The sequence below is a fragment of the Sturnira hondurensis genome, unplaced genomic scaffold, assembly GCF_014824575.4.
Source record: "Sturnira hondurensis isolate 20B ecotype Veracruz unplaced genomic scaffold, ASM1482457v3 Scaffold0000396, whole genome shotgun sequence".
In the NCBI taxonomy this organism is placed as follows: Eukaryota; Metazoa; Chordata; class Mammalia; order Chiroptera; family Phyllostomidae; genus Sturnira; species Sturnira hondurensis.
The window spans coordinates 1,643,442-1,655,533 of NW_028073027.1; the positions used below are offsets into that span (position 1 = coordinate 1,643,442).

The 12,092-nt window shown below is 41.0% G+C and overlaps 1 protein-coding gene across 4 annotated transcripts in view; it reads left to right on the forward strand.

Moving 5' to 3' along the window:
- LPP (LIM domain containing preferred translocation partner in lipoma) overlaps positions 1 to 12,092 on the forward strand; it is a 631,519-nt gene that overhangs the window by 513,346 nt on the left and 106,081 nt on the right. For all 4 annotated transcript variants that reach the window (XM_037037971.1, XM_037037916.1, XM_037038015.1 and 1 more), the window contains one exon: positions 5,449 to 5,618. In XM_037037971.1, the coding sequence (XP_036893866.1) occupies positions 5,449 to 5,618 (170 nt within the window). The remainder of the gene's footprint in view (positions 1 to 5,448; positions 5,619 to 12,092) is intronic.

The window sequence follows — 12,092 nt, forward strand, 5'->3', positions numbered from 1 at the left end:
TTATAAGTAAATTCCAGTTTTGGGGGTCTCCCCTCCTATATACAAGCAGAGTGACAGAAGTGGATATGTTCTAGTGTCCAGCTTTTAAAATCTGATAAGGATTCAAGTATACACAAAGCTCAGTAGTACTCAGCATGAGAGGCTAAATATTGCTACATTATTTAAAGACATAGTCCAAGAAAATTATAATGACTAAATTTGATGCATGGTGTAATTTGCGACACCACACCTTTACTTAAATGGCCATCAGTTGACATTCTCTGTAGATTCTGTATTGTCTGAGGCCATTGGTGACACAAAAGAAGTCTGTCCCATAACAGTGCTTCTAATTAAGGGAACTGCTTTCTCTGGCTTGGTGCTGGCAAAACAGTTTCTGAGAAAACTTAGCAGATTCCGTTCATGTAGTTATCAATGGGCGGAAAGGCCTTGAAAACTCTTCAGACTAAGACATAAGGGAGAGTGCTCTTGTTGGTGAAAAGCAGCATATGCTATAATGCCACAGAATTTGTTTTTTTTCCAGCCAACCCATTGTTACCCGTCTGCCTCAGAACTGTTTTGCATGCAGAAGAAACCTGTTTGGGCGGTACTTGTCAGCTGTTTTCCTGACAAGTGGTACAGAAATAGGCACCCTTGGAAAGTGGCTCAACTTGGCTGAACATTAGAATCACCTGTAAGCTTTAAAAAATTCCATCCTAGGATAGCTCATTTGGACCAACAATTTCAGAACCTCTGGATCAAGGACCCAAGATCAGTAAATTTTTTAAATAGTTTTCCACATAATTCCAACATACAGGCGAGACTGAGAATCACTGTCCCAGAACTTAACGCAGTTTAAAAACCTCGTCATTACACGCATTGACGCTGCAGGATCCCATAAAATAAAAGCCCTGGTGATTAGAAAATGCCATCAGACTAGAACCTTCAGTGAGTGTTGTACGAACCTGTCACAGAAAGAATGCAAACTTGTTCTAGTATATTTTTGGACCTTCAGTGGAAAATAATTTCTGAATCAGGTTAATGGAGGCTATACTTTAGGACAATATATCCAGTTGCTATGGACAAGGCCTGTGTGGAAAAAGTCCAACTATTGTTAATATAACGAGAAAGGTTTGCGTGAGCATTCGGAATGACTAAGTGATTAGAACAGTGAATCTGCGTCAAATTTTGCATTAAACCTGAACACTCCTCCATGGAAACTGTTCGGATGATTCAGGAGGCTTTCAGGGATGATGCAGTGAGTGAAGCACGAATAAAAGTGGGACGCAAATGCTTCAGAGATGGTTGAGAATCTGTTGAAAGTAGTCTGCCTTCTGGAAGACCTACAACAAGCAGAAACCTGAGAATGTTGAACGTGTACGGACTGCAGTCAACAAAGATGAAGGATCCAGGTGACTCAGCCCCGCTACAGGCAAGATTTGGTACCCTGTGACTTCTGGCATTCCCCAAAACTAAACTCGCCTTTGAAAGGGAAGAGATTTCAGAATGTCAGTGAGATTCAGGAAAATATGACAAGGCAGCTGATGGCAATTGGGAGAACTATGTGAGATCCCAAGGTGCCTACTTTGAAGGGGACTGATGTGTCATTGTGCTTTGTACAATGTTTCTTGTATTTTGTATCTTCTTCAGTAAATGTCTCTGTTTTTTGTATTGCATGGCTGGGTACTTTCTGGATAGACCACACACACACACGCACACACACACCCTCACACACATGCACACACACTAAATTGGGGCAAGCTTTGTTTCTATGTGCACTTCACCATCATTTTGCTACCCTGTTATACACTTAGCGACTCAGCTTTTGGAACAGGTCTTCATTCAGAATATTTTAGAAGGTGTCCAGTGAGAAAGCTGATATACCGTACAATTGACATGTAAAATTTCAGTTCTTTATAATACTTAAAGATAGGTTATTAATTTTGCTTGTGCTTGAACTTTTCACTATAAGTCAAGTAGCAAGGAGGACATGAAGACAAATGTGACCTGGCTTGACTTCTGCATACATTTCCTATTTCACTTTTGATACGGAATAATGTACAAGCTTGGGAGTATGTCACCGCTGATCACCATTGCACCAGCTCTCCGAATGGCTGTGGACATTTCTGGTCCCACCCCCAAAACAAACGTTGTTTGCAAAAGAGAGTCTATGGCCTCTGGGTGTCCCGATTCCAGGAAAAATATTTTTAAATAATGTTTTATTTTCACATTATAAAGGAAATCTATAAATTCACATTATGAAAAGAGAAAGCTGGAACCATTACATTTTAAAACTTGTATCCCACTGCTCCACCTCCCGGCTCAAGGTGTCGATTGGTCTGTAATGTCACCCCCTACACATGCCATTGGTAAAAATGACTTGTTCCAAAACTGTGTACCTGTCCAGACTTGCTCAAGTACTAAGACTTCCATAAAGCCTTTCCACTTGTAAGAGGAAGTAAATTGGAGATAGGGGAGCAATCAGGAAGCCATTGCAAGGGCCCATGAGAGATAACGAAACCCAATGTAGGTAGCAGGCATGTAGTGGGAAGGAAGTATTTCAGAGGCCTTGCAGAGGTTGCTATAGTTGAGAGGAAAAGGGGGAGGAAAGGGTGAGAAAGATTCCTGACTGTCTCCACGGTTGACAAAGAGCAACATACATAACAAGCAGTAATATATAAACTGACTCTTTTGCTGTTGTTGTTGTTCAGGTGTCTTAATTCACTGACAAAGTTCTCCCCAGGTTGTATGATCCTCTGTCCCCACATTTTTTAACTTACTGTGCTAAGCCCTGCCAACAAGCTTCTCATCCCAGCCTTGCATTTGAACTCGACCCCAGGATTCCTGCTGACCCCTAATCAACTACATTTCCTCATGCTTTGATGCCTGCGAGTCTGTGCAGTTCTGCTTGTTTTCTTCGTTTGAAAGTACTGAGGTACTTGTCTAAAAGGAGAGCATTAAGCATGTAGTATGCTTTCAATGGTGTGTAGTGTAAGCCCCTGTAAGGGCAAGGATGCACTACGCTTGAGTAATTTTCTTTCCATTCGGAATGCCTACCTAAAAGGCATATAGTCTGTACGTTTTTGTTAATGTAAAAAGTAAAAAAGAACATTCGGGCACCTTTACTGTCCTGTTGATGTGCAGGGCTATTTTTAATTTTTGTTCTTCGCTCTTTTTCTGTGCTTGTGATTTTAAAGGTGCCAGACTGCCCTCGAGCCCAGTGTCCCTGATTTCTCCCAAGAATAGGAAAAATACAAGAGGCAGAAGAGCTGGTCATGTCTGAGTCCAGCATATTAGTCTGACCCACTGTGGAAGAATATTCTCCAAAATATAAAGGAAGATTGTTCCTTATCAATGTAGTTTGTCTGCCTTCATGACCGAGAAGACAAAATCTTGTTGTGCCAGCACCAAATCACGGCAGTGCTTTTGGATTCAGTGTGCCTTGGAAACATGAGTTTTGTTTGTTTGTTTGTTTTCTCTTCCATTCGAATCTGTCAAAATTCCATCCTCCAAGGTTGGGCTCCAATGCCTCTTTCTGCACAGAAACTTTCTGGAGCCTTCTCAGATGTGATTTTCCTTCCACATTTCCATTGCATTTTGTCATATGACACTTTCTCATGTGATTGTGGTCTCATAATGACTGTGCAAGGTGATGATTTGTCTGATCCTTGATGTGTGTCCCACAGAAGCCAAATACTGTACTGGACAGAGTAGATACCTGGGGGTGTCTTGAAGAGAATGTGAATTCAAGGCTTATCTTTTCATCTTGACCTTTAGGGCTCTACTCCGATCTTTCCATCTAATCAGTGATCGAAATCTCCCCTGGCTTCTCAAACTCTCCTACTGCCGTGTAGGCTCAGACCCTCGGATTCCAGACTTTACACTCTGGGCAGCTGTCGTCTGGATCATAATTGCTACCTCTGTGTGCCTCGTAGACCGGCATGACCAATAATTGGTAACATTGGTCAAAACTACTTTTCCCCCAAAGTGTGGTGCACAGGTCACTGGTGGTCCCTGATGGATATCAGCGTGGCATCTAGAAAGGGAAAGAGAAATAATTAAAAATAATTTTGTGGATCTGGCCTTAACAAACTTAAAATTTGTCGAATTTGAAGTATAATCTCAGGAATCCAGCTTACTCTTCATAATCCTCGCATTCTTTAAAATTCCACATGTACCACATCACCTCTGTTGAGTGGTGTTTACTCAATGTGTAGTAACAGTGCCATTCAGTTCAGAGTATTGCCATGTAGTCTGTATGATTTTTTCTGTTGCTCTTAAACCTACATTTTTCATTATTACTCTTTTATTGCATTATTTATTCATATCAAGAAGAGATCTCTTGAAATATGAAATGAGTTAATTATTAAAAGCACCTAGAAAATGCCTGACACATATGGAGCACTAGGTTTGCTCTAGTTTATCTGGAAAAGCCTACAGATTCTTACTGTCATTCCCAGTGACCTGTAGTTACGTAGTAGAAATAAAGGGTAACTGGGCTTGGATCTGACCTCTGATTCAACATCCCCATGACACAGCCACAGAGATACAGATTGCAACCAGCACAATGCCTCTCGCTGACATAAATTTTTCTTAAGTTCTGTTTTATTGTTATTTGAAATTTCATGTGAATTTCTTAAAGCAAAACCTGAAAACCATAGGTGGGCTGGATGCCCCACGAATCAATGTAAGAATACTGAAAGTTTGCAGAACCCAGGGCCTTGAGGAACTCAAACCCTGCTGTATGCGGAACTGTTGCAGGCTGTAAGGATGTTCAAACTAGAGCAGACGTGGAGGCAACACCAACTGAGCAGCAGTGATTTAAAGATTGCCGGGTATGAGAGAGGAGAGCTGTTCCACGTATCCCCAGAAGACAGGATTAGAACTAGTGGGTAGCAGTTAGAGTGAGAAAGCATTTCTGCTTGGTGTGAGAAAGAACTTCCTAGCAGTCAGAGCGGTCTGGAAATAAAAGGGACGGCCTTTTGACCTGCCTGTCATAGAGAGCTGGCTACAAAGGTTTCACGACCAGGGCTTTTGTCAAAGGAGATCAAGCTTGAGTTTGGACCCCGTTCCCTCACAGTCTAACTGGACGTGTAGACTCTCCAGAAAGGAGAAAGGCTTTCACAGACAAAGCCCTCTATGCCTACTGTGCTGAGCCGTCTTCCTTAGATGTCCACGTGGGAGCAGAGTCAGGTCCCTGGCTGTGATGTCGGGAGACTTGAGTTCTGCTCTTGTTATTTTCTGTCGGATCTTGGGCTGTGATGGCCCACTCTTCAACCATGCCATGTAAAATTCCCATCTGCTGGCTGTCCAGGGGATAATGGTGACTCTCATGGCAGTGATGGTGCCAGTGGTAGTCCTATTGCTGCTGCTGCTGGCATTGCAAATCTGTCTGCCCCACGTTGTCTTCCACAGCAGGACCGAAAGTGTTCCTTGGTGGGTTCTTAACAGCCGATCCCTTTTTTCTTCCAGGCCGCTGTGCTCGCTGTGGGGAAAATGTGGTTGGAGAAGGCACAGGATGCACTGCCATGGACCAGGTCTTCCACGTGGACTGTTTCACATGCATCGTCTGCAGCAACAAGCTCCGAGGGCAGCCCTTCTATGCTGTGGAGAAGAAAGCCTACTGTGAGCCCTGCTACATTGTAAGTTCAGATTTGGTCCTCGGGTGCTTGGCAAAGATATTTTCTTTGGCAAAAGGCCAATCATTCCACATAGCACGTAGCCATCAGCTCTTTACTTCGCTCCAGACTTCAACATATGTGTGCGTGTCGATTGGCATAGCTTAATTTTTCCCATGTGTTCCTATGAAGTCAGGAAGGTGTGTTGGGATGGGGCTGCCAAGGTGAGTTAGCAGTCTGCTGGGAAGACCATCGCCCTGTGGATTTCAAGCATGAGTGTACAAGCTAGCGTGTTGCCCTCCGAAGCATCAGAGAGTTTCCCAAGTGACAACATCACACCTCTTCATGTCAAGTCTCAGCCTGTATTTGAAGTCATCAGTATTTATTGAGGAACGTTACAAGGCTTCTGGACTTTCAGTGTGCTTTCAAACTCCTGGGCCCTTTCAATCACCTCTTTCTATCCAGAAGTTTTCTTACTTACCATGCCCAGAAAGTTTTGAATGATGCAAACGGGGGAAACCTGTATTATAAACACTGTAAACGGAGTGCTGACTGAGCTAATAATTGTTTTCTTTTTAAGAACACAACTATACTTTAATAATGTCACTGGGTTCCTAAAAAATGCTCACAGTCACATTATCTTAGCTGTTTGCCAAGCTATTTAAGTCTATGCATTAAGCTATTGTATGACAGAGCAATTTAATGGGTGAACAGAAATGTATTTTAGTGTGAATTTCTTTATCCCTCCGCGTGATATTAATGTGCCTGTTTAACACTTGCTAGTGGAGAAAGTAGTACTCTTTTGCAAACCCACAAAAGAGCTGTGGTTTGGCTCTCAGTGCCCAGGTATTTCAACATAAAAGAAGCTTTCGTTGTAAGACATTGGGTGTTATACATAGCTTTGTAGATCCCCAAGTTTCAAGTCTGTTGCAGCAGTTTCTGACCTCATTGGCATTTTCCGATAACCTGACGGCTCTAACTCATTGCAGCCCTGGAGACGCTAGCACAGATCTGAAAGTTCTTCAAGATTAAGATCTTGCAGGATTTAATGCTTTGCACTTCTTAAGTTCAATTTTATTTCCTTTTTCTCCCCTAAGGCAACTTAAACACATACCCAGCATCATTATAACACCCCACAGTGTTACAGCTGGAAAAAAATCTTCTAAGATCATGTGTCTGTCTAAACTCTTCGTTTTAAGGAGTGAGAACAGAGACAGAGAGGAAGAAAGTGACTTCTTATCTTCTATCATTACTGCCCACGCCAGGGCTCTATTCACTTGTTGGCACTTGTAGTCCAGTGTTTTTTGCAAACGTCATGTAGTTTTAGTTTGTCCAGAACATAAACATAGATTTGGAAGGAGCAGTTGCATATTGGGGGAAATCTAGTGAACAAAAGCTTACCTGTGTAGTAAATAAAATTATTTCAGATAGCACCCTTTGAAGTCTTTGTCGGAAAGAGAAAATCACAAAGTCCCAGCCTTTGTCAACAGATTGTGCAGACTGTGATTCACAATGACATTCCCATCAGACCACCACTATGGAATCGTTACACTATTGCACTGAGCTCTGTGGCACTGGGGTCAGCAGAGCCTATAGAAGTGTGTGTGTGGCTGTGTGTCCTTATACGGACCACAGAGTGTTGTGTTTTGTAGCTCCTGTGTCTATTTCCCATCCCCTTTTGGACTGCCTGTTCATTCTTGCTGCTTTAATGAAGCTCCTGTGGCAGCCTCCTTCAGTTTTTCCTTTATCCTTTATGAACAAGGAATCATATGAACAATATGGGGAAACAACATAGTGTGATGTGAAGAGCACGGGTCTGAATTTGGTTCTGTCACTTAATGCCTTGTCTGCCTGGAAGATTTAACTTGATCTTTCCAAGCCTCAGTTGCCTCGTCTCTATGGCGGGGTGCTTGCAGGATTTTCTCCAAAGGTTTGTGAATGTGAAATGGGGCACTCTGCCCCGGCCAGTGTGGTCCAGCTGGTTGGAGCCTCATCCTGTAAACCGAAAGCTCGCAGGTTCGATTCCTGGTCAGGACACATACCCAGGTTGCATGTTTGGTCTCTGATTGGGGTGCATGCAACTGGCAACCACTCCATGTTTCTCTCTCACATCGGTGTTTCTCTCCCTCTCTCTCTCCTTCCCTTCCCTTTCTCTAAAATCAGTGAGCATGTCCTCAGGCGAGGACGGATGGATGGATAGATAGCTAAATTTTAGAGAATGAAGAAGAGAAATGAGGATATCCTTATAAAGCATACATTGTTAACTCAAGAAATAGTACTGAAGTGAATGCTGTCCTGAGATTAATTCTGATGAGATTTCTGGCCTGTTTAGGATTTCTGAATATAAGGACCTTGCATGTGCAGTGAGATTCATTGGACTTTAGGAGATTTTTTTAACCTGTCAAATGTAGCACTCTCCCATTTTAAATGCTTTGCTTGCTCTCCTGAGTGTGTAATGAGACCGAAGAAGGCCTAATCTGGCTAAATTGTGGGCTTCTGCGGTGCTCGGGGTCAGGTTTCTATCTCCATTCCAGGCACCAGAACTCAGGACTCTTCAGGCCGCAGCTGTTTGCTTCAGTTGCCCGATAACTATGCTGTGACTATGACAAGGAGCAGTGTCTGAGAGATGGTCACATCCCTTGGAAACCCTGGATAAATTCCAATAATGGAAATTCTTACCATCTTTTTGAATGCTCTTCTTCCTAAGAACCTTTAATCATGATTTTTCTTTAACAAGCTCTATCCATGGTGACTCTAAAATGTAATTTAATTCTTATCAGAATTCAGCTAAGCTTTACTCAGAGACCCTTGTTCAGTATTGATTTTAGCGTTGGGCGTAGCCCTTAAGCCCCCAGATGGATGTGTTAGCATTTTAATTTCTCCTGAATTTTCCTAAGTCTAATAAGCTGCCACATTAGGAATGTGGAGTTTTCTTTTGTGGGGACTGGGAAAGCTGTGTGTGTCCCTCCTGGAACCAAAGCACTTAGAGCAAATGCATGCAAGGTCATGCAAATTGCCTCTTGTTCCGCCAGTGGAGACCGATGTCTGAACGGCATCCTGCACAAAGCGGAGAAAACCCAGGCCCTAGGCTTCAGTCGGTGGGTGTTCATCTTAATTACAAAATCAGTATATTGAAGATAGTGGTTTATGTACATATTTCTCTGTACAGACCACCTGTGTTTGATGGTCTGAGGCCGAGAAGTAAACCAATCTAACATAAATTTATTCTTGCCTAAAGTGACCAACTTTAAATTATAGTTAAGTTAAATATGAACATAATTTTGAGGAAAACTATACCAATCATGTCTTCATATTTGTTTCGATGATTAGTCATATTTTTATAATCTCTTAAATCCTTAATCACACACACATAGCTACAATGAAATAAATTTGATGCTGTGCGGCACTGTAATTCTCTTGAATAATTTTATACATACTTTTATTTTTCCCATCAATTGACTTCATATGAATATGTATATAGCTTTTGATGGTTAATAATCATTATTTTTAGCTTTTTACATATTTAGATCTACATTATATTTACAGACTAAATTTTAAAGCCACTTGCACTAGAAAGGTATTGGGCATGTTCTAATCTTTCAGTATTGTAAACAGCTTGCCTATAAAATACTAAAATTTCTATATATTTTATTTTGATTTACTTTATTAGCATAAATTTTTTATTTATATTACACAGTTCAGAAAGATTTTGTAGTTTACAGAACCATCACAGCAATGAAGCAATATGTTAAACTTTAACCTATCCACTATTGAAAAGTTTATATTTATTTGGAATCAATTTTATAAGTATATTATATAGTAGTTATTTTAGTTTGAATGTGTACAATTATTAGCAAATCAATGAGCTGCTTTTCTACTTTGGTGACAGACCTCAGAAAAGCTTCACTTTGATTGTCCTTGTGGGTCTGTGTAAATGACCAGCTTAAAATGGAAAACACTGAGCTTCCTTGGGAAGTAAGTTGATAGAAGTAGAACGCATTGGTTCCGGTACTTGCTCTCCTGGTGTGACTTTGGGTAAGTCATTTAATTCTCAGTACCAGGATACACATTATTAAAGGGAGACACTAACTTCTTTCCTGTCTTCAAAGAAAAGGAATGAGCAAGGGTGCTGTTTTGTATATCATGAAATTGTTCCCTAATATTAGGGTTTACATTGATTAATGCGATTATTGGCATTGCCTTTTTTCTTGTCATAATCTGATACAATTCAGAAATACTCTAAGCTTGGGGTAATTCACAGCTGCGTTCCTATGGAAATACCAAAATAAATAGATGCCATAGAAGGAATATGAGGACGTATATGAGAAGACTTCTGTGTCTAGCGTAAGAAGAGTTTTGTGTTGGGATGAGTATGAAGAGCCGCCACAGAGCCTCCTCCTCATGTGTCCTTCTGCCCGTAACGAGACAGGTTTATCCGTAAGTGCTGATTTACAAAAGAGTTTCTGTGTTCTTAGCATCACTCGGGAGTCTGAGTCTGCAAACACTGCACATCAGTGAGTCTCAGCAACTCTGTTTACAGAATGGCAGCCAAGAATCTTCCCCTCAACCAGGGCTCTCACTCAGAGGGGAGGAAATCCTACTCCTAACTCTCCAGCGGTGGAAGTTGGTACAAACATTTTTATTAGAGTTAAGATCCAAGTGATTAAAATGCCTCAGGAAATAGGAAGCCAACCCCACAGGAGACTAAACATTTCGATGCTCCTGAATTTGACATATTAGTGGCCCCAACACACGAGTGTTTTTTTGCTTCCTTATGTCATTAAATGGCCACAGTTAAAACTGTCTAACTTTTCAACCACCATTAAACAGTAGGTATCTCACATCTTCAGGAAAGTTGTTCTTTTCTATGCTCAATTCTTCCTAATAAAATGTTTTAAAGGAAGTTATGGCCAGGGCTTTCTGTGGGTATAGGGAAATGAACGGTGAGTTAAGACTAAACCTGAAAAACTCACATGAACTTCCCTCCTTCTCTTTTCTTAATGGTGCACCACTGATCTCTCATCTCCGAGGAGTCTCTCTCTTTCACAGCACACACTCACGCACATGTACACATATGCATACGCACACATGCAGAGGTATTTTCTTCTTTATATTACTGTGTCACTCCACTAGTATTCTCCCAGAAGGAAAAAAAAAAGACTGATTTAAGAAAGCTGAAAATTTGTCAAGTATTTTTAAGAGATTTAATTATGCTAACAACTGCAAATAGTTTTCTCCTCCATTTATATAGCCCCTTACATTGTATAAAACTTCTCAGCATCTATTATTGTACATGCAGCTTTGATACTTTCTTTTTTTAAAGATTTTATTTATTTTTAGACAGAGAGGAAGGCAGGGAGAAAGAGGGAGGGAAACATCAATGTGTGGTTGCCTCTCATGCACCCCCTACTGGAGACCTGGCCCACAACCCAGGTGTGCTCTGATCTGAGAATTGAACCAGCAACTCTTTGGTTCACAGGTGGGAGCTCAATCCACGGAGCCACACCAGCCAAGGCTGATACGTTCAAAGTAAAAGATGATATGAGGGTTAGGAACAGCTCTTCTAACTCGCACATATTGCTAGGTTCATAGTACCACCCAGAAACTAATGTTCAGCTTTCTAAAAACAAGCGCATACCGACAGCTCCCTGGGATTATAATCTTTTTTTCCCCAACCTTTTAGTCCATAAACTCATGAATTATGCCTCACTGTATTACAGAATCTGAAAGGCTGAGCTTACGCCAGTGAAAACCAATAAGCCCCTATCTTTTCTTGAGCATTTACATGTGGCTTTCCCTAAAATGCCTCTGCTTTGAAGGCATAAATATTTTCTTTTTTAGTGGGGTGAGAGGGTTAAAAATAATCATAATAACAACTAACATTTGTTTAATGCTATAATGCTTACAAAGTACATTTCTTTTATCTCATGCCATCCTCTAATGACCCTAAAAAATAGGCACAATTCTAAGTGCCTTCATTTCCAGTGGTGAGAACTTTAGAAGTCAGCTCCCCCAATTCCACAGAGTTGAGTGCCAGATCCCAGACTTGACCCTGCTTTGACCCTCAAGCCCAGCTTCTCCCCATACGCCAGCATTCACTGGAAATCTCGTTCGTCGTTACTAGGTTTCTCTTTCCTAATTAATTTTTTTTCTATTACCATTTTTATACTTTCAAATTAAAAAGTATTTACAGTTAACTCAAACTCTGAATTTTATAGATGTGGCTTTTGCTTTATTTTTAGAGAAATACTAAGTTCAGAATAGTCTTTCATATGCTAGTGATTTTTTAAATGTTAAATATTAAACCTCCAGGAGAGAAAAATTAGAAAATATATAGAAAGATACATCGCTCTCCCATCTCAGTATTATAACAGTTTCTACTTTACCATATATGCCTTTTCTGTTTCACTGTGTCTCTGTATGTGTAGATGGTGATAGCTCTAACCGCACATCTCTACAGATGTGGTTATACACACACAATGGAATCATACCATCTGT